This window comes from Lissotriton helveticus, chromosome 11 (assembly GCF_964261635.1).
Source record: "Lissotriton helveticus chromosome 11, aLisHel1.1, whole genome shotgun sequence".
Taxonomy (NCBI): Eukaryota; Metazoa; Chordata; class Amphibia; order Caudata; family Salamandridae; genus Lissotriton; species Lissotriton helveticus.
Window position 1 is genome coordinate 269247615 of NC_136072.1, and position 23559 is coordinate 269271173.

The 23559-nt window shown below is 47.4% G+C and overlaps 1 protein-coding gene across 11 annotated transcripts in view; it reads right to left on the minus strand.

The window, feature by feature from the left end:
• TRIP12 (thyroid hormone receptor interactor 12) overlaps window positions 1–23559 on the minus strand; it is a 1008257-nt gene that overhangs the window by 88696 nt on the left and 896002 nt on the right. For 7 of the 11 annotated variants that reach the window (XM_078668151.1, XM_078668159.1, XM_078668158.1 and 4 more), the window contains 3 exons: window positions 19524–19622; window positions 16783–16897; window positions 9390–9547 (listed from right to left, as the gene is read on the minus strand). In XM_078668151.1, coding sequence (XP_078524277.1) covers window positions 9390–9547; window positions 16783–16897; window positions 19524–19622 — 372 coding nt within the window. The remainder of the gene's footprint in view (window positions 1–9389; window positions 9548–16782; window positions 16898–19523; window positions 19623–23559) is intronic. The other 4 variants (XM_078668157.1, XM_078668153.1, XM_078668156.1 and 1 more) reach the window with 1 other exon arrangement.

The window sequence follows — 23559 nt, forward strand, 5'->3', positions numbered from 1 at the left end:
ATTTCTGCTTGTCTTAAGATTCCTTTTCCATAGCCTCTCTGCGAGAATCTCTTTTTAGACTGTTCCTTGGCTCTCTCAAACTCCTGTGTGGTTGAGCAGTTGCGTTTGATTCGCAAAAACTCTCCCAGGGGAATATTGTTAACGACACTGCGGGGATGGTAACTACGTGAGTGCAATATTGTATTGCCCGCCGTAGGTTTTCTGTAAGCAGCGGTTTGAATTCTGTCATTTTCCACATAGACCCGAAGGTCCAAGTAGAATACCTCACTTCTACTTACATTGCTCGTGAAGCTGAGATTCAAATTATTTTCATTTAATTTAGAGATGTATTTCTCAGCCTCCTTCTGTGGTCCCCGCCACACCAAAAATAAATCATCGATGTAGCGGGTCCACAGAACAATGTTGTCCATCCACCCGTCATTTTCCCCCGCCCAGGCCACGTGCTTCTCCCACCAGCCCACGAAAAGGTTCGCGTAGCTGGGGGCGAAGCACGTGCCCATCGCGGTCCCCTGCAGTTGTAAATACAGTTTGCCTGCAAACAAAAAAATGTTATTTCTCAAACAAAAGTCTGTGAGTTCCAATAACATGTCATTGTGGCTTCGGTACTTGATAGGTCTAAGTTCTAGGAAGCTTTTCATTGCCATCAGACCGTCTTCATGCTTGATAGATGTGTATAAGCTGGCAATGTCTAATGTTATAAGGATCATATCCTCTTCCCATTTTACGTCCTGTATTATTCTCAAAAAGTCCTTCGTATCCTTAAGATAAGAGCTTAGGTCCTTCACGAATGGGGCAATGAAGCTATCGATATAGCTCGAAGTCTTCTCCAATAGACTGTCTTTGGCGGACACGATAGGTCTCCCAGGAGGCCAGATTTTGCTCTTGTGTACCTTTGGTAGGTGATAGAATGTTGCAATTTGAGGAAAATCACACTTCAGGTTTTTCCAGTCTCTAAAGTCAAGTATTCCTTTATCTTTCCATTTCTCAATTAGGTCATTGAAGGCTTTGATGCTTTCCGTATATTTAGTTCTCTTTATCTCCACGTAATGTTCTTTGTTGTTTAATTGGGACAGGGCTTCATCCTCGTATTGACTGCGTTTGAGGATGACAATATTCCCCCCTTTGTCACTGGGTTTTATAATGATATTCTCATCTTCTTTTAGATTTTGAATCACAGCCCATTCATTTTTGCTCATGTTTTTTCTCTTATGGTTAAAGCTTCCCATTTGGAGATGTTTCAATTCTTCAATGACTATTTCCTGGAAAGTATCTATTCCATCATGCGGTGTTCTTGGATTGGTTTTGGATTTAATAGTCATTCCACTCTTACAACCCTGTTGGACAATTCCACATTCCTCCAAAGTCTGTGTGGGTTGAATATCCCAATCTTGTGAGTGGCTGGTTCCAATCATTTGTGCCACCGCAATGGCCTGAAGATCTTTACCTGTTATTGTCACTAGGGGATCAACCCCTTCAGTGTTGATTCCATCATCTGCTTTCGGGTTAAGAGTATGTATCTTCTGCAATTTTAACTTTCTAATAAATCTGAAAAGATCTATTCGTGTCATGGAGCGGCGGATGGTGGAACCTGCGTGCCAAAAAAAAAAAAAAAAAAAAAAAAAAAAAAAAAAAATATATATATATATATATATATATATATATATATACACATATACATATATATATACATACAGATAGAAAAATATCAATATAAATATATAAAATATATATACATATACATATAAAATGTAATACATATAAAATATAGAAATAAAGTTAAAAGTACCATAGAACTAAAAGGCCCATAGAAGCCTTAAAGGGAGAATTCACTTTAGTAGCATATCAGTGTCATTATAATAGTCCACATTCCAGCCAATCAGGCAGCAGCACCCTCTAGAACCTTCTCCTCAGAAGCTCAGGCCCTCAGATTTTCATAGCACCAAAGTGAGCCATAGTGCATGACGAGAAGAGAGCCTCTGAGGGGAGGAAGGGTGGGTCGCATGTGAATCTATGAAAGACACCAATACTGGAGAACCACAGTTTACAGGTAAGTAACTAATGTTCTTCTCCAGTATTAGGGGTGTCTTTCATAGATTCACATGCTTGAATAAGAATAGAAAGCAGTAAACCAATACGTGAGTCATAAAAGGCAGTAGAACACCAAAGCAAGTAAGGTTATATCACTTACAAATATTGCATACATATAGATATACAGCAAAAACCCTTTTATGACAGGAGGCAGGAAGCAACAGAGGCTCACCTTAGTTGAAAAGATTCCGTAGCACCGCTTGGCCCACAGCAGCATCTGCAGCGTCAGCTGACTCCAGACAGTAGTGCCTCGTAAAAGTGTGTCTGCTCGACCACGTTGCAGCTCTGCAGATCTGGCACAGAGGCACTCCAGCAAAGAGGGCGGTAGATGACGCAACAGCCCTTGTCGAGTGTGCTCGCACCGGAGCAGAAAGAGGCTTTCCAGCCCGTTGATGGCAGAAGGATATGGCAGAATAAATCTACCTAGTAATGGATTGTTTAGTGACTGGCTGTCCTTTACGCATTCGGCCATAGGCCACAAAGAGCTGGTCTGATTTTCGAAAAGGAGCAGTGTGCTGAATGTAAAATTTCAAGCAACGGTGTAAGTCCAAGGAATGCAGAGAACGCTCAGCGGGAGACTGAGGATTTGGGAAGAAAGTCCTGAGAATGACAGGCTCATTAAGATGGAAATCAGTAGGAACCTTGGGGATAAATTTTGGATTTGTACGTAAAGTAACAGCGTCCTTGGAAAATTGAAGAAATGGAGGCTGAATCGTGAATGCCACTTACTCGCCTGGAGGATGTAAGCGCGAATAGAAGAGCAACCTTCCACGTGAGGAATTTTAAGTCCGCTGAATGGATGGGCTTGAAAGGAGGTAGGAGGAGCTGTGATAGAACCAGATTTAGGCGCCAAGCAGGCGGTGGACAACGTATGGGCTGAAATAGGCCCCTGAAGAACTGTCGGATAATCCGAGAGGAATACAGTGATGTGGAACCATCATGACGAAAGCGAGAAATCGCTGCCAGAAAGACTTTAAGAGTGGAATGAGAGAGTCCTGATTTCGCTAGAGACAGGAAAAAAGGCAGGATTTGTTCTGGCTTGGCATGCATCGGATCAAGGGCTTCATTGTGATACCAGACACAAAAACGCTTCCATTTTAATTGGTAGGTCTTAATGGTGGAAGGAGCGCGTGCATGAGCCAGCACTTCTCTGCACTCCGGATCAATATTCAAACGTGCGAACTCATTGTGCTCAGGTTCCAGGCATGCAGTTGGAGATATGTCAGATGGCAAATCCATCCCTGGTTCATGGTGAGCAGGTGAGGCAGAGGGCGAAGAGGAATCGAACTGGGAAAATAGGAGGAGATCCGTGAACCATGGGCGTCGTGGCCACCTGGGCGCAATCAGTATGACGTGACATGGCTGAAGCCTCATCCTGTGCAACAGGCGTGGAACGAGAGGGAGCGGAGGAAAAGCGTAAACAAATCTGTTCGACCAATTGATCGAAAACGCATTTCCGCTCGACTCACTGTGGGGATGCCGACTTGCAAAGCGTAGGCATTTGCGGTTGGTCGGAGTCGCAAACAAATCCATCTGTGGCTGGCCCCACTGACGAAATATGTACTCCAAAGTTGGTTGATCAGAGTTCCCACTCGTGATTGTCCGCCTGTGATCTGCTGAGAGAGTCGGCAAGGGCGCTGGAGACACCCGGCACGTGAACTGCTGTTAGGTGGACCTGATGGTGAATCGCCCATTCCCAGATTTCCTGCGCCTGCTTGGAAAGCAGAAGAGACCTCGTACTTCCCTGTTTGTTGAGGTAGTGCATGCTGGTGGTGTTGTCTGTCCGCATCAGCAGCGATTGGCGTTGCACCAGCATCCGGAAAGAAATTTAGGGCGAGGAAGATGGGCTAGAGTTCTAGGCGATTTATGTGCCATGTGCGTTGAACTGCAGTCCATTTGCCTTTGACCGACATCCCGTCGAGGTGTGCTCCCCAACCCTCCAATGAGGCGTCCGTTGTGAGGGTAAGTGTAGGAGCTGCATCCTGGAAGGGCCGACAAGCGGCGATGTTTGGAAGGTGAGCCCACCATTCCAACGCTGTTTGAATGCGGGGGGTCAGGTAGATCTTGTCGTTGAACGACCCCAAGACTTGTTTCCATTGTTTGTCCAACTCCTCTTGGATGATTCTCATATGAAGCCAGCAGTCCGGAATTAGATGTATGCAAGAGGAGGCCATGCCCAGAAAGGATTTTAACATCCGGACAGAAACTGACCTTTTTGATTTTAGAAATGCGACCATCTTGAGTATGCGAACTTGTCGCTCCTGTGAGACAAACACCTTGCCAGATGAGAATCGATCAAGGCTCCTAGAAAGATTCTCTGTTGTGATGGGCGAAGGTGAGACTTTTCTCGATTGACGGAAAGGCCCAATGTGCGAAAAAGAGACAGGCAAGTCTGAGTGTGTTGTCTTGCTGCCTGACACGTGTGAGCCTTTATCAGACAATCGTCCAGATAAGGGTAAAATTGAATGCCCTGCAGTCGAAGGAAAGCTGTGACCGGAGCCATGATCTTCGTGTTGACCCTCGGCGCTGAACGAAGGCCGAAAGGTAACACCTTGAATTGGAAGTGCTTCGATCCGACAGTGAAGCGAAGATATTTGTGTTTGTGGTGTATCGGCACATGAAAATATGCATCTTGGAGGTCGATAGTGGAGAGGAACTCCCCGGGACTGAGGTACTGTAAAATTTCCATTAATGTTAACATCCGAAATGTTTGTGATTTGATGAACTTGTTGAGGGCTCGTAGGTCCAGAATGGGGCGCCACTCTCCCGACTTTCTTGATTAGAAAACAGCGGGAATAAAAGCCCCTGCCCTGTTGTACTCGAGGAACCAATTCGACAGCCTCTTTTTGTATCATGATCTTGACTTGAGCCAAAAGTTCTTTCAGATGGGCCGGGGGCGGGCCAGAGGGCGGGCGGGTGGAAATTTGGTAAATTCGAGAACGTGTCCCTTTAAGATGACATCTAGGACCCAATGACCTGAAGTTACATGTGACCAATTGTAGAAGATCTGGGAGATTCGACCTCCAATTTTCAGAGTCGGAGAACAATTTATCCTGGGGAAGTCATTGCTTTTTAGAGGTGGTACCACCTCTGTAGTTATTTTTCCTCCGATATGGTCTTGAATCGGATTGGCGATTTTGAGACTGGTAATTGTATCTCTGTTTGTTGTCGCCATAGGAACGATACTGGGAGGAGCCACGAAAATTTGAAGAGTTGCCTCTGCCACGTGCTCCCTGAAAAGGCCGCTTTCTGTATTGGAGGGTGCCTAAGGCACAAGCAGTATCTGTGTCCTTTTTGATGGATTCCAGGGCATCATCAACATGCTTGCCAAAAAGGGAATCACCATCGTATGGCAAGTCAAGAACCCTTGCCTGCACTTCAGGGCGAAAAGCAGTAGATTTGAGCCAGCTTTGGCGTCTTAAAACAGCAGCTCCGGCAAGTTGTCTGAAGCCCGTGGAAGAAATGTCGACAGCACAATCAATCTCCGAAGAGATCTTCTCCCCTTCCTGGACAATTGTCTGGGCCTCGGTTCTGATGGAATCTGGAAGTTGGGCAACTAAAGCTGCAATTTCCGACCACATTTGGCGGTCATATCTAACGAGGATGGCCAGGGAGTTGGCCACTCTGACCGTGGTGGCAGCCATGGTGGTAAATTTCTTTCCGATAGAGTCTAATCTGCGCCCTTCCTGGTCTGGAGGAGAAGTCAACGGAGTGGAAGGATTGCGCAACCTCTTCTGGGCTGCCTGTGTGATGACTGAGTCCGCCTTAGGATGTGAAACAAGGCATGCTGGTGAATCTGCAGGCGCCTTTTTTGTCCAGACGAGGAGGTACGGCTGGGATGGAATTTGGCTGTTCCATAAGTTTAAGACCCTCCTGCCAAATGAAATCAATAATTGGGAAGGTATGGGCCTGCTTTAGAGGCTGGTCTTTGAAATCGTGGAGGAAGCAATCTTTTTGCTGCACGTCCAGGGTTAAATGGAAACGCTTGGCAGCACGTACCATCACATTGTGGAAGCTTCCGATGTCCACCAGCGGGGAAGCCAAGGGCGATGTCGGTGGAGTAGACTGCGTTTGGGCTCTATAGTTATCCCAATCTGTGAGGAGGCCATCGTCATCCTGATCTGTGTCCTGGTGCACTTCGTCCTAATTATCTGTATCCGGCTGTGGACGAACCGGTGACCTTGGTGGTGCAGCAGGTACTGGTGCCGGTGCCGAAGGTTGAGGAGCAGGTGAAGTGGCGCAGATGGAGGGAATCTGCGATTGTAATCATCTAGCATGTGTTGTAGGTTGGACACCAAAGATAATGGTATTTGAGTCATTGGCTCCTCATGATGTGCGTCAAACTGATCATCAAGGACAGGAAAAAGCACACCCGACCTCCTCATCATCTTCGTCATCATATTCTTGGCATTTTATATTCAGTTCTGAAGGACTGGGCGCAGGACGAAAAACGTCATCCACACAAGAACCATCATTGGAGTGCTCTTCTGCGGACTCAAACAGCTGAGCTGGAAGACTAGTACCACTAGCAATAGGACTTAAGTCTAGTGGAACAGGGCGTTTGACCACAGAAGCTGTCACTACTGTGAAAGTTGTTGCAGTTGCGAGTGAATGGTGCATCGTCGACGAGCCCGTCGACGAGGTCGCAGTTGAAACCATCGTAGATGGTATAGTCAAAGCGTGACCTGTAGATGATGTTTTGTAAGCCATTGACGGAGGCAATGTTTTCCCTTTAGTTTTCGTCGACGAAGATTTTCGTGCTGTCGACGGTGCTGTCGACGAAGAGGATGCCGTCGTTATTGATTTCACCGTCGACGAGGTAGTAGTCGACGAAGGTTGTGTCGTCGACGTAAAAGGCACCGTCGACGAGGATGTTGCAGTCGACGAGGTCACTGTCGATGAGGATGTTGTCGTTGACGAGGATGTTGTCGTCGACGAGGATGGGATCGTCGACGAGGATGGATGCGTTGACGAAGAACGTGTCGACGAAGACTTCGTCGACGAATATTTTTTAGCCAAAGCTGTCGACGAGACAGGTTTGATAGTTGTCGACGAGATCTTAACAATGGAGGAGATTGGTCTCACCTCTTGAAGCGTCGTCGACGAGGTAGACGTCGTCGTCGACATTGAACATGTCGTCGTCATGATGGGCACAGCGTCGACGGATCTCGTAGTCGTCGATGGACGAGTCGACAAGCCCGTCGACGAGCCGGCACCTGTCTTCGAAGACGAGGGCACAGCTTGGGACTGCGATGCCAGAGAATCAGGTCCCGTAGGTGCAGACGCTGGCAGATCCCGTGAGGAGACAGTTTTAGAGGCATCAACGAGCTTTTTCCTCTTCAGGAAAGGAGAAGGCATTTCTGTCTCTGACCCACGTTTAAGAGAGGCCTTAGAATGGAAAGAAGACACGCTCTCCATATCAGAAGCTGGATAATCCAAAGTCTTCAACTTCTGTAGCCACAGAAGGAGACGGGCCTCTCTATCCTTCAAGGTCTTTGCAGAAAATGTCCAGCAAAACTTGCAGTTCCTCACCTCATGATCCGGGTAAAGGCAATAAATGCACTTGCTGTGAGGATCCTCATGAAAAAGGCGAAGCTTCCCACAAGAAGAACATGGCCTGAATAAAGATTTTTTAGTTGAAGACATCTCAGGAAGTTGAAGTAATCACTTGAAGTAGAAAAACTGAGCCGAGCTCAGGGAGACACCCTTCACACAACGTGCGGTAGAAAATCTGAGGGCCTGAGCTTCTGAGGAGAAGGTTCTAGAGGGTGCTGCTGCCTGATTGGCTGGAATGTGGACTATTATAATGACACTGATATGCTACTAAAGTGAATTCTCCCTTTAAGGCTTCCATGGGCCTTTTAGTTCTATGGTACTTTTAACTTTATTTCTATATTTTATATGTATTATATTTTATATGTATATGTATATATATATATATATATATATATATATATATATATATATATATATATATATATATATATATATATATATATATATATATATATATTACTGCTATTTTATATACCGTGGGACTCCCACTTCGACGACTGGGAATATTCAAGCATGTGAATCTATGAAAGACACTCCTAATACTGGAGAATTTCAAATATTTCTCTGAATGCTCTATCCACTTTTTCAGGACAAAAATCAAAACATGATTCAAATTATGCAAGGAGTCGCAATCCGAGAGTTCCAACCAAGGGCTGTAATGACAAAAATCCTTATGTAGTGTACATAGGATTCCAATTCTAGGGTAACAATATCAACTTTAGATCTAGCACCTCAAAGAATACTGATGAGGAAAGAAAAAACCTGTTGAATGACGGGAAGTCTTACCATGAACCAATGTTTACTAAGGAACAATTACGCATATCCAGTGTAATCTACTGGAATTCGCATGTTGTAATAAAGAGTCTATCATTCATAATTGGAAGAACGTGTTTCCGTCAAAATTATCATGTAAAGTTAAAAAGCATGCTGCGCTGTGTTGGGAACCTATGTTGGATTGAAAGTAATTAAACAAAATGCCTGGAAAAACCTTATTATAAAGACATTTGATGAACTATATACTTCTGGTGCTGTGTGTTTATTTTCCGATTTCGACTTCCAACTTCCCCCATTGTATATGACTTAACTTTTCTCAGCAGGAAAAACTGTATAAGTGTGTGAGTGTGCAGGACCTTCGCTCAGTTTATCCAGTTTGGTCTCAAGCATGATTGATACCTATGTTAAAAATGTCTTAATAGTGCTCTACTGCACATATTGTTGGCTTGAAATTGTTAAGCAGCTTCATTACTAAATACATACATTCTGGATTATACTCTTGAGAATGATTGTCTTTAGGGATTAGACCATATTCTCTGGCCAGGTACACATTCTCACAGAGTGCCAATGCCTCAATCTGCAAGACTAATAGGCCATTAGAAGGCTCTATTGAACACATTTCTATTTTTTATTACAGGATAATTTGCATGGCTTTGAACCAATTCATTACCACAACACAGTTTTAAAATGAAGAGGTTTCAATTACCAAGTAAGGTAACATACATTAACTCACATTTAATGAAAAAAATGAACTAGAGGTTAGTGTATAAGCCACCAGATTTGTCTGTCTCAACTGATTATATGATGGACATTTGACAATGCTGTAAAGTACAAAGGAAAACATCAAGAAAAATGTAAATTGTTCCACAATAAAATCATAAACCTCTATTTAAAAAATGCCATCTAGCTGAAATGTGTATATTCACAAAACAAGCTATTTTAAGGATCCTTAAAACACACAATTGTCTTACCAATCTAAAATCCATGATTGCTTTTGCCATTAACTTGCCAAGAAAACGAAACTTCATTTTCACTTTCGCAATATGAGCTGGCTTAGCTGTTCTGCCAAAAGGAAGCGCAAACAGTCCCTGGATATTGTGAATGTACTTGGTTCCTTCCTGGTTTCCTGCTAAAAATAAAAATAAAGCTTAAATAGCAAGCGGTATACTGAATAAAATTAAGCTGCTCTTTTAATATTGATTACAGCTTTGAGGTGCTCATACAATTTCAGTGTGAGGGTTTATAAAGTTTTTACTTTCCAAAACAATTAAATATCCATCTAAAAAGTTAACATCTTATGGAAAATGCACAAGTTTATAAAATAAAAAATACGGGAATCAAATTTGTTGTTAACAACTTACTGGATTCACATAAGGTACTACATGATTGTTCACTGGTACTGGAAGGGTTGTTTCAGACGTGAATAACAGCTTTAGTTTAATCTTCTTGGCATTTCACTATTAATCAATTCACTTAGGAAGAAAAATGCACTTTCTTGTGATCCTATTTCTCCACCATGGGGATAGCTACCTGGGCATGTCGAGAATCTGGGAACACTTCACAATGAGATTTTTTTATTTGATAGAAATATGGCTCCTGAAAAGCATATTTACTCTTTAGGTTTTGTTTTCAGCGCGTATGCGCTGTTAGTAAAAACTATTGTTCTTGAAAAGCTATGGCTTCCAAGAGGTTGTCTGTAGGAAATAGTTAGATTCACCCATCCGCAGAATACCAGCGGCTGTGGAAATAGCCCGAACTAAGGCAACACTGGCCTCAGTAGGGCGTCGCGGGGGGAAGCGGCCAGCCCTGGAATAGTAGGGGATCCACAGATGAATGGGAAACCTATGGGGACGCAGGGGAAGGCGGAGAGGCCGGTGGCAAAGCCAGCCGCGAGCCACGGAAAGAAGGGTTCGAGGATTTAGACGGTGGGGAAGGCGAGGAGCCCTCCCTGGAAGATGCCAGTGAAAAGGCAACAATACGGCGCCCCGTCTCCTGGGAGAAAGACACCAACAGATGACAGACCTCAGGAGAGGAAGGAACCTCGGGAGACTAAATCAAGAACCAGACACCGGTGCGGCTCCGTGGAGTCTGCCACCGGTGCCTGACCGACGTTGGTCGGCACCGGAGTGGGCACTTATGGTGCTGGGTCGACCTCCGCTACCACGTGCTCCCCAGGATACCGGGGCGGCGGTACGGCGAAGGAGTGGCGCCGAAAAGGCGCCGGCTCGGCCTCAGACGGGGCATCCGCCTGGGTTCGGTGGAGGAGGGCCCAAAGAAGACTGCAGAGCCGCAGTGTAGGCTGCCATTTGGGCCCTAGTCGCACCGACGCCGGGAAACTGCAGGTAGGAAGGCGACAGGTGGGGCACATGTCCCGAGGAGAGCCGGCGCCCACCGCTGAAGGAGGACAGGGCCTCGGAGACAAGTTTATGGACCTACCAGCCGGCGAACCACGCGCTTGGGGCCGTGGCCAAGGACGATGTCGCAGACTAAACCGGCAGCTCCTTACTTCCGAGGTAGGGGATGGACGCTGGGATGACACCGACCTGGACAAGTGCACCAACAGCAATTTCATTCGGCGCTTCCGCCGTGATTTAGGATTATGGTGCTGACAGGCGTTGCAATCCGTCGAATCGTGGTGCTCACCCAGGCACCACATGCAGATTGGGTGAGGATCCGTCGCGGACATGGGACGTGCACAAGAGGTACACATCTTGAAGCCCGAAGGCATTTGCACACTGTTCCACTAACACCAAAGCATGAAAAGAATGGAAGGCCCGAAAATAGTCCAGAACACAATTCGGATCTGCTTTGCAAGTGGAAAAGAGAAAAAACTGACGTAGGCGCGCCGGGGTGGGACTTCTGTATCCTCGTTGACGTCACGAACGTGGACGTCAGGGCGGAGTCACGTAGTGCCGTCACCCCGGCGCGCAGGGATGCTGTGGCAAAAAGTTTTACGGATCCAGTCTCAAGCCTGGGGATAATTCTACGTTAAGGAATCTGCGGCTAGTCGTCTCTATCAGATACAAAAGTAGCACAAGTAAACAGTATGTTGACGAGGCTAATTTGCCAGAACCAGATTATTTTCTCCAATACTTTATACCCAAGTGGAAAAGCAGGTGAAAACAGGGCACAACCAACACATAGCTTCTTTTCAACACCCTTGCAAATGATCCACTAAACGTTTTAGATTTGCTGTGATTCAAGATAATGCATCAAGAAATGCATCTGAATATGCACTGCCTGACCCTTGAACTTTCCAAAAGCTAAACGCAATGCATTTGTCTATCAAACCTTCAGAGTTCTGTCAAATTCTCAAAAAAATTAAGCAAGCAAGAAGCAACAGTAGCTTTTGCTGGAGAACTGAATTATTTCAAATATATAGGCATGCCTCAATTAACTTTACAATACATTTGGAATGGACTCTTTAAGCACATTTCAGGTTTAGTTTCCACACAAACTTTTCCCTTGAAGCACAAGTTACTACTTGTGTAACGATATATCTGTAAGAGACATTAGTTAGTGATAGATTCCTTACCTTAGAATATCCCCAGGCGTCAGACTGGATCCCGAATTTTTTTGCGCAGCAGTACCCTTGCGCGTCGGTAGTCGTCGTCTGCGGCTCAGCGTCCGTCGTCGGCGTCGTGATGACGTCGTCTGAGTACTTAGACGTCGCCTCCGCGTGCGGACGTCAGTTCTTAGACAGCTTTTCCGCGCAAGAAACGCTGAGCCATGTTAAAAACCAACACTGGTGCCATTGAAACTAGGGCCCTGAAAGGGGGTAACCCTAACCCTAGATATCGGTTCGCAGAACGGGGAGGATGGGTGGGTGGGTCGGTAAGGAATCTATCACTAACTAATGTCTCTTACAGATATATCGTTACATAAGCAGTAACTTGTGCATCTGAAAGAGACACATTAGTGATAGATTCCTTACCTTAGAATAGATACCCCAGCAATACCAACCCCGGTGGTGGGTCTGCGAACCAATAATCACACCAGAAAGTCCTGGAGGACAGAACGGACAAAGAAGCCATCGCTCCGGACTTGGCTGTCCAGGCAGTAGTGTCTTGCAAACGTGTGCAGCGATGCCCATGTAGCTGCCTGACCGATGTCTTGTAAGGGCACTCCCCGGCCTAGGGCAGTTGTAGTCACCGTGGCTCGGGTGGAATGAGCCTGCAATCCAACAGGGGGCTCCTTCTTAGCCAAGGAGTAACATGCCTGGATACACAAGATGATCCACCGGGAGATGGTCCTCATGTGCACCGCTTTCCCCTTCTTAGCGCCCACGTAACCAACAAAGAGTTGGTCATCCACCCGGAACTGGCGAGTGCGATCCAAATAGAATGAGAGCGCACGTTTTGGGTCCAGACGGTGGAGCCGCTCTTCCTCTTTAGAAGGATGCGGTGGCGGAAAGAAGGTTGGCAAGGTGATAGACTGCCCGATGTGGAAGGCTGTGACAACCTTGGGCAGGAAAGATGGCTTAGTACGCAACACAACCTTGTCCGGATGGACCGAAAGGAAAGGAGGGGTACAAGAAAGGGCCTGGAGCTCACTCACTCTCCTGGCAGAGGTGATGGCAACCAGGAAAGCAGTCTTCAGAGTAAGAAGGCAGAGAGGACAGTTGTGAAGTGGCTCGAAGGGAGCGCACATCAGAAATGTAAGAACAAGGTTCAAGTCCCACTGAGGCATCACAAACGGAACAGGAGGAAACGTGTGTGATGCCTTTTAGAAATCTATTTACAATAGGGGACTTGAACAAAGAAGGTTGATCAGGCAGCCTCAGAAAGGCCGAAAGGGCAGAAAGGTAGCCCTTGATAGTGCCCAGAGCACAACCCTGCTGGGCAAGAGAAAGAAGGAAGAGAAGAACCTCAGAGAGAGGGGCAGCAAGAGGATTCACAGCCTTTGCTGTGCACCACGCCACAAATCTGTTCCACCTGCAGGCGTATATCGACTTTGTGGAGGGTCGCCTGGCTGCCAGAATGACGTTACAGACTTCAGGAGGCAAGTCAAATGGCCTCAACTGTCGCCGCTCAATCTCCAAGCATGGAGGTGGAGACTGGACAGGTTCGGGTGGAGGACCGTCCCCTGCTGCTGCGACAGAAGGTCCTCCTGAAGAGGCAGACAAACCGGGGGATCGACTGACATACTGAGTAGCTCTGGATAGCAGTACCTTCGTGCCCAGTCCGGAGCCACAAGGATGACTTGTGCCCGGTCGCGCTTGATCTTCTTCAGCACTCTGGGTAGAAGTGTTATAGGCGGAAAGGCGTACAACAGACCGCAACTCCACTCGCGACGAAAAGCGTCTCAGCGCGAGTGCCGCCTTGGAAATTCCAACGCGCAGAACTGATGACATTGCGCGTTCTCTTCAGTGGCAAATAGATCTAACAAAGGCTCTCCCGATCGCTGAAAGAGGCCTTGCGCCACGTCCAGACGCCATTCGTGATCCATCAAGCACCGACGGCTGAGCTCGTCCGCCCTGGCGTTCAGAGAACCAGCCAGGTGTTGAGCCACCAGGGTCACGCCCTGGCGTTCCAGCCACTGCCAGAGACGCAGAGCCTCCTGGCAAAGGGTGCACGACCCCACCCCGCCCTGTTTGTTGCGGTACCACATGGCGGTGGTGTTGTCCGGGAACACCTGCACTACACTCCCCCGGACAGAAGGGCGGAATGCTTTCAGTGCTAGACGAATCGCCCGCAACTCCAAAAGGTTGATGTGGAGCCGGGCCTCCGCCGGAGACCAGAGGCCTCTGATCCCCCGATACGCGGTGGTACTGCGGTGGCATGGCTGGAGGGGTCGCCTCGAAGGGGAGGGAGTAGCCCCTTTGGACGATTTGCAGCACCCACCTGTCCGACGTGACAGTGCGCCAGTGGAGGAGGTGATAGCGAACCCTGCCTCCCACTGGCGTCACGTGGGCCTGAAAGCACGGACTAGGAGGGTTTTGAGGCGGATGCTGCGGGGGAAGGTGTGGACTGACCTTGCCGTTGTCCCCGACCGCCGCCACGGCGGTTTCCACGGCCGCCACCGCGTTGGGAAGTGCCCTGCGGAGCGTGGCTGGCAGCACGTGTGGGTACACCCCTTCCGTGGCTACGAAAGGAGTGAAAGGCAGCCGATTGCTGGCGCGGGGCCGAGAGGCCCAAGGACTTGGCCGTAGCCCTGGAGTCCTTAAAGCGCTCTAGCGCATGGTCTGCCTTGTCGCCAAAAAGACGACGGCCATCAAACGGCATGTCCATGAGTGTATTCTGGACATCAGCCGAGAAGTTGGCGGACCTCAACCAGGCATGGCCACGAATCGCCACCGTCGTTGCCATCGCTCTACCTAGAGAGTCGGTGGTATCCAGTCCACACCGGATCGAATAACGTGCCGCATCTCGGCCCTCCACAAGGGCTTGGCCGAGTTTAGCCCGTACCTCCAATGGGCAATCTGGCAGCACGTCCGCGACCATATCCCACAAAGAGTGGGTGTAACGGCCCAAGAGGCACGCGGTGTTGGAAGACCGCAGTCCCAGACTCAGGGAGGAGAATACCTTCTTGCCGTATTGCTCGTACCTCTTGGATTCCCTGTCAGGCGGCGCCGACGGGAATGCGGTCTGGGAATTTGAGGAGTGGATCACCAGGCTCTCAGGGGTGGGGTGGGTGGACAGGGAACAAGGGTCGCCCGGGGCCGGGCGGTGGCATCTGGCCACGTTCCTATCTACAGGCGAACCTGTAGTGGGCCTGGACCAAGTGCCCAAAAGAACGTCAGTTAAGGCCTCGTTAAACGGCAGCAGAGGCTCGGTTGAGCATGACTGCGGCTTAAGGACCTCAGTGAGGAGGTTAGTCCTCATGACCGCGACGGGGAGCTCAAGGACCAAGGCCGTGGCTGCCCTCATCAACACCACACTATAGGTTGCCCCCTCCTCCGTAGCCACGGTAGGAGGTGAGACAAAGCCAGTGTCAGGCGAAGTGTCTATACCACTGGCCTCCCCAAGTTCACCTGCCCAGTCCTCTTGAGACTGACATTCACGTGCCAGAGGGTCCTCAGACCCCTCCCAATCCTCCTCATCACCCATCTCCAGGTACTCAGGGTTAGCAAAGGATGGGGCCGGCTCGTGGAAAGTAAACTCTCCTAATGGCGTCTGAAGCGGCGCCCAGCGGCGCCGCTCCGACGTCGGAACCGGATTGATAGAGGCATCGGGGAAGGCGCCGCCCGAGGACGGCGCCGGGGGTGACACCTGTGGGGCCGGGGAGGTCGTTAAGTCCACCGGCGACGACCCGTATCCGGAACCGGATCCAGCGGGGCCCTGTGGCGCCGGGCCCTGCGGCGCCGGCGGCGTCTGAGCCGAAGCACCCGACGGCTTTGGGGCCGAAGCCTCCGACCCGCGGGGCCAATCAGAGGAGAGAGGGACCTCATGGCCATGAGGAACCGCTCGATCTCCTCCAGCGCCGCTTTAGGCCCTGGGACCGGAGGGTATGGGGCCGGACGCGGCGCCTGTGACTCCGACGGAGCCGCGTGGGCGGTGTCACCTGAACCCCCGGCTGCGTTGCGCGAGCGTCGGGGGGGAGTCGGAAGAGCGATGACGTCTCTTCGACTTCTTGTGCTTACCTGATGACTTCGACCCTGAGAGTGATGTCGACACCCGGAGCTCCGATGGCTTCTCTCCCGCGACCAGTCCCGCGACCTCCGTCCGGACCGGGGCGACTGCCGGAGTTCGAGGTGCTTACGGGACCGTTCCCGCCTAGCCTTCGAAGTCAGGGCCCGACAGTCGGAGCAGGTCTTGTCGTCGTGATCGACGCCGAGACAGTGGAGACACCGACGGTGAGGGTCGGTGACCGACATCAGCGGATCGCAATCCTCACAGGGCTTAAAACCCGGCATCCCTATCGGCACGGTTTGGAGTCGAAGACTTCGAAAAAGGATGATCAAAAAGATCAAAAAAGTTTAGTCAAAAGTGACTAAGGTACCACTTTTTCCAGATCTGCGCTTCTGGCGCGGAAAAAAGAAGAACATACGACAGCTCGCGGAGGCGGCGTCTAAGTACTCCGACGACGTCATCACGGCGCCCACGACGGAGCCGCAGACGACGCCTACCGACGCGCAAGGGTACTGCTACGCAAAAAAATTCCGGATCCAGTCTGACGCCTGGGGATATTCTAAGGTAAGGAATCTATCACTAACGTGTCTCTTTCAGATAACTTATTGTTCTGTTCCATAATCAAGGACTGCAACTTTCTGACATCACATAAATGTAATCCCATGACATTGCATATCGGCATATATATGTAAAATGCATTTGGCAATAAACATTTCTCCTGGAAAACCTAAAACTATTAGGAGAATAGTACACATACTTAGAAACAGATTATAATAAAAAATAATTAAATTACCTTTTGGATTGGAAAGAATGACCTCTTCACCTCTCCAGAGGCCCAAGTCAGCTCTTTGCAGCTCTTGAGATACAAGTGCATAAAACTCCAGTGTTGGTCCGAGGCCGGTTCCAACCTAGTAAAACACAAAATAAGTCATCAGTTAAAGTAACATAGTTGTAAGCTAATGATGAATTTAAAATCCAATTTTCTATCATATAATACTGGAGCGAAAAAGTTCAAAACAATACTGGAAAATCTCACATCTTCATTATTTATTGTAAACTTTAAGACACCCTGGGGAGGTAGCATAAAGTTGTATTGACCATGCAGTGTACAATATCCTGAAAGTGAAGTTGCAGGAAGCTGGCTCTTTATATAACTGACCCAAACTACGTACACTGTGTAAAGAGTCCAGGCAACCCTTACTGGTTTACAGAGGAAAAGATAACACTAAATGCTCTTTTTAGTGGTAGTGTGGGAGAACAGTTTAGGCTTATCAGAAGTTAGTGCTAAGTAGTTGTTGTACTCACAGAGGCAATAAATTAGACACAAGAATAAATCCGAGACCAATTTAGAAAAATAAAATCACATTTTTAAATACATTTTGATACAAAAACAGCACAAGTACTTTTTAAAAATATGACGGGTGGGCTCAGGGCACAAGGGCGCTGGGGACAAGGGAGCACAGCTAGTTCTTCAGTATCTGGGCTGGGGCGCCTGGGTGCAGAGTGGAAAGGTCTGTATCATAGGGCCTTGCAGGTGTTAGTCTCGCAAGTTAAGGGTGCAAAATCAGGACAGATCGGCCCCTTTGCAGTGCAGACATCCCTCAGCAGCTACTCTTTTTTGGTGTAGTGGGAGCCTGGACTGGACTCACGGGCTCTGTATGCTGCAAGGGGTCTGGTACTGCGGGTATAGGTCCTGTTTGGCTTTGGTCAGTCCTGGTATCCTCTCACTTGGTGGGGGGGACATATCTGACCGTCCGGAGCGCATAGTCCTCTTACTGGGAGGCTGATGCATTGGGCTGACCGGGGAGCAGCAACTCGCTAAACCAGACTTTGCGTTTTCGATGCATGCGGACTATAGGGGAGTAGCTCCTCTACTCCAAGGGAGATTGCTGGCAATTTTGAATGACTGGCAGTCTCCCGGGGTTCTTGGAAGCTGTTCAGCTGAAGGATGAGTGGCTAGTCACAATTGTCAAGACTGGTGCAGTCAGGAGTTGTCGCCAAAAGTCCACAGCAAGTCTTCCGTTCTTGCTTTTCTTGCAGCTCTTCTTTGTCCTCTTCTTGATCTGTTGATTTGGAGTTCATGGTGTCCGGGGTGTGACACAAATACTTAATTTAGAGGCGTTAAGAGGAGTGACAGGTAGTAGCCAATGGGCTACTTACCTCTAGGGTGTCTACACACTCTATATGACCACTTACTGCAGGAAGGACATACACCTGACCCAGAGAGCCTGATTTCATCAAAACTAAGAAGTTGGAATTTAAAATTTGTGTTCACATCAGGTAGCCAACCTTAGGGGTAGTAATAGCCTGAGAGGGGAACACACCTATCAACTGGCTAATTTTCCCACCTGACCTGGTGCCAAATGGGCCTCAGGGTAGGGGGTGGCATTTTCCCTGTATGTGGAAGCTTTGGGGTTTATATAAAACTCAGCAGAGGAGTTTCAAGATTCAAGCCATGAATATGCTGATCACTTAGCCATCCTGCTTGGAGGAGGTGACGACACCTCAGGCCGGAGGAGGCATAGTTTCTGTCCTCAGAGAGCTCACCTGCAGGGGGTCAGAAACCGGTCTGTTGTGGCAGGCTGGTCTGCACCAGTCACTCAGCACACTAGTTGGTAGGTTTTCAGGGGGCATCTCTAAGGTGCCCTCTGAGTGCATGTTTTAATAACTCCATCCCCAGAATCAATGTGGGTTTCTTAATACGACACGTTGGATACCAAACAGCTCTAGTTTCAGGAAAGCCATTATGTAGCTGAGGAACTCAAATACCAGTGTCCAGCACATATTCTCAACATGGCTTCCCTGTTCACCTGTAATATCCAAGAATCAACTTAGACATCACAGGGGCATATATGCCTAGCAGATATGTCCACACTTGTAGTACAGTGAACCCTGCCATAGGACTGTAAGGCCTGCTGTAGGGGTAACTTATCCAAACTGCATGCAGTGTCTGGTGTGCCCTGTCGTGTCTATACTGTTCTCTGCACCATGGCATGCAACCTGCAATGGCAGTTTGCATGGTGGTGCTAAGGGGTCCCATAGGGTGGCACAATACATTCTGCAGCCCTTAGGACCCCCTTTAGCCTCCTTGGCTTAGGCATTAGATGTACCATTAACTTGGGACTTACAGGGGATGCTAAAGGTATTGCCAACTTGGGGGGCCAATGGTACAGTTTTAGGGAAAGAGATCTGACACTGGGGACCTGAATAGCAGAAACTCAATGCACTTTAGTTAAAATTGCATCAGATACCAGGCAAAAGGTGGGGGTGACCATGTCAAAAAGGGGAACTTTCCTACAGAAGCCTCTTATCATGATTCTGCTAAGCAACTGACTAGGTTCTCCTCTGTGAGATGCTGATACTTTAGACAGATCTTCAACTGTAGGTAATAGGGGTTGCCACTATTTGGTTCAGTATTAAATACTTATCTATACCTCTCAGAGGTTGAACTAGGGCAAATTATGAAACTAAAGTTAGGGTTTTTGTAAAATACAAGCAACAAGAAAAAAATTCTTCACAATGCAGAAAACGTACTTCATTTTCGTATTGGATTTCCAGCATGGCCCGTGAACTGCCAAGATCCTGCATTACAGATTCTGCCTGCTTCAACAGCTCCTCTCGATTCACAGTGCGCTATTTAATAATATTTAAATAAATAAAAATTAGAAAACCACAAAAAAAACAAGTTTGCTTTATATACTGGATGAACATTTAGAAAAGGAACATCACATTTCATTTTTTTGCAACCTGCTATACTGTTTGGCAAGTACTTCAAAAATAATCAATCTAGATCTTCATTTCAAAAGAGATGGACACTTCAAAGTCTAATCTACGCCCCATTAGAAGTCCGATTTTGATGTGGTAGATTTTTAAGTATGGTGCAGGAATGTTAAGGGGTGTCCAGACAGTCTGCTCCATTGCTAAGCTTGCAGTGCCATCACATTGCTCAGGGTATACTCCGGCACCACCAAACTCGCCCACAGCCCTTGTAGCTTGAAATGAGACACCTTGGGCCTCAATCTTCAATTCACCAGGCTAGTTGGAAGAGCAACCTACACTGAGGAAAAAGAAAGAGAGAGGTCCCAGCTCCACAGAGGCGGGGATCGGTTTGGCATGCAGTCAAAGTCTGACATTCATTTGGGTCTTCCAGGTTTGAAGAAGGTAAGGTATTCATGTGACCCTCAAATTTTGATTATGAACTACATCTCCTGATTGGTTGAGCTGCCACAAATACCCTTTGCCAAATACAAGTGACAAATGAATCATGGCAGGTACTTATTATGCGCAGGAAATTACATATCAGATGATAAATATAGGGTATAAATGGTTGGGCTTACACACAACCTCACAAATAATTTCCATATTACAAATATGGGAATCATTATGCCATAACCCTAAAAGGAATAAGATGTTTTAAACTTCTAGGTCAAGGCCTTCCTTCAGAGGCAGAACCATAAAAACAAAACTATGAAAAAATACTTGCCTTCTGTAGTAAGAATGCATCCAACAGAACAGGAAGCAGGAGTGTGAACTATCCTCACAAAGCATTTGGCTAGTAATGCTTTACTTTTACCTTTTTACTTGAAAACCATCTATATCAACTGATATTGGGCTCCGTGATGACAGAAGCCAGTGGTCAGAGACTACTCTTCACATACCAAAAAATCTGGCTATTCCAGAAATATATTTTCGGAGTTAAATGCTTTATAAACTAAAGTGACCGAATGATTATTTCATCACCTCTGGTTTGGCAGACAAACGCAAGATTAAATGGTTAACGACGTTTTTAGAAAACATACCAATCAAGCAAACCTAATAGAAATCGATTACATAGTTTAAGGAAATGGTTAATACGTGATGGCAAACAAGGAAATATAGCACAATATAAAGGAAGTATAGGTGAAAAAATATGTACATTTCAGAATTTGTTTCAGATATAAATTCTTCAAAATCTTGGTCTTATAATTATGAATTCTGGATTTTGGCCTAAAGAAACTGCAGAATTGCCAGTGGATATAATGTTGCATTTAGCTTGGTGGTGCCTTAGCCCGGAGGCTTTGAAAAACATATGAAAAAAAGTGGAACTGCATTTCTAGCCCTTTGAGCGAACATCAACATTTGAATCTTGGCCTTAACCCTGTTGGATGGCCACTGGCCATTTAAAAAACACACAAGGGGATGCGCCTCAGAGAGGCTGCCTGAGAATCTTCTATGAACATTGGCTTGCTGGTTTTGTTTGCCTTTACCCTTATGGGTCTTTAAATTAAAGTGATATTCTGGAATAAAATCTCATTTTATGGAACATGAGTAGACAACAGAGTGGGTTTAAAGTTATATGCTCCCTCCATAATACGACTAAATTATTTTACCCTTAATCCCTTAACCATCCCCACACTTTTGACTGTTCACAAGATCATTTGTTTTTACCAGAAAACATATTTCAAACTTTCTTGCCAATTAAGAAACTTCTAGCAGCCCCAGAATTGCTCGGATTAGTTCATCAGAAATGTTAGTCTAGAAGCCAGGCCAGATCACTAAGCCACCACTTCTGGTCAACTGTCATATAGACCATTGAAGCTTAACTACTGTTATGTCTAAGAAAACTGAACTTTCATTTTGATTGCTAAAGGTTTATAATCATGCTAGACTTCATGGTTACAATTATTTTAAGCCTCCACTATAATGTGAGCATGTCTTTTACAATACACCTCCTTAATGATAAACCCAGTGCTGTCCTCTTTTTTGGTCTTAAAACAGGTATGTAGGCAGAGTTTAGGATATGTAGAAGAATTCTGCTGCACATGTCCTGAGAAGTGGGCCAAGTGGTTATGTGCATGTGTTTTATTAAAATAGGCCTGAATTCAAGGTTAATCTCCAAGTGTATGCTGCACTGTCATCACGGGTACTTCAAGTGCAGTAACATTGATATCAATACTAGGAGTCAAGTCAGGGACGCAGCCCAACATCAAAGTCCTGCACCGCTGTACCCTCCCCCGTGTTATTTAGGGGTCATTGCTGTGACCCCCCCCCCCCCCCACCCCCCAATTTGACGTTGCCCTCCAAGTTGGCAAATTCAGTGCCAGGAACACTGTCAGCTTGTTCCAATGGACATAGGTTGGGGCTCCAATTTTCTTGGTGTCATTTATTTTAATGACCCTAATAGTGAGGTGGGTTTACTATTCAGGTACTAAAAACAGTGTACAATCAGCTGGAATATGACGCTCCCTGGCAGCAGAGGTAAGTAACTGTCACGGGGTCACGGAACACCGGGTCACGGGACCAGTCAAAGTATCCCCCGTGACTGATTTTCCATCTACTCCGCAGGATTGGACCGGGCCCTTTAACGAAAGCCTGGACTTTCCTGAAGAGACGTCCCCATCCCTGACGTCAGACTTTGTTGGCTTATCCGCTTCAGCGCTGTACGTGAAAGAGGCGGACCCGGAAGAACGCGGAGTCGGAGCCGGGAGAGGAGGAAGCCGACCAGAGGAGAGGACGACGCACGGCACCGAAGGAGTCCCCCGCCTGGAAGCGGAGTCTGAGCAGCTGAGGACTTCTGGAGGCACCGTGGGAACATCCAAAGAAGGAGACGCGACCAAGGAGAAGCCAGGAGGCCACCGTCACCACTCTTCGCCCAGCCACGCTCAGGAAGAAGCGTGGCTCAGCAAGGTACGGGGCCGGTTCAGAGGTCTTTTCTCTAAGGACGGGGGTGGGGGGGAGGTAACGAGGAGGCTGGGAGGGAACATCTGTAGTAAAAAGGGGAAACTCACGCTTTTCCTTTGTGCACTGTCACTACACCAACACAAGGTGAAACGACGCTGCGCCAACAGTACGAGTGATTATTTTTTAAGGCAATTTGTGGTGGTACTCCCTGTAGGAAGGTAGATCCCCGACTATGGTTGCCCCCAACTTTTTGCCTGGTGTTTTGCTGGTTTTCTGACTTAGTTGACCTGAGGCCCTGCTATTCAGGACCCCAGGCCTACTGCTCTCTCTGTAAAATGGATTCCATGTACCTTAGGTACATATCTAATTGGATACTGAGTCACCCTATCAGTCCCTGTACAGTGTACCTTAGGTACCCGGGGCATAGGTGTACCCAGGGCCTACCAGGGGCTGCAGCATGTATTATGCCACCCCTGGCTGGCCATCCAAATCTGACACAACTGGCTGCACGACAGCTGGGGCAAGGTGGTGTAATCACCCTTTGCTTTAGATATAGTATACCTATATCTAACCCTAAAATGGACACATGTATTCCTATCAGTCACTCCTATGGCAGGCCTTAACAATCCTGAAGGCAGAGTGCTTGGAATAATGTGAAATGGTGCTCTGGCATGAGCTGAGCCCGTTTGCAGCTTGCGGAACCAAGTCCTAATAGCAGTTCCATGATAACGCATACCATATACTCTTAAGTGCATTATAATCCTCGCGGTTATATGCCAACTCTGGTATCGCTTTATCAAAACATGTCGAGTAAGGTGTCATACGAATTGGAATACTAACCCCTCGCCAATTCTGGCGACGGGGTTAGCATTCCATCCTTCTAGAGGGACACGACATGTATGTAACCTGT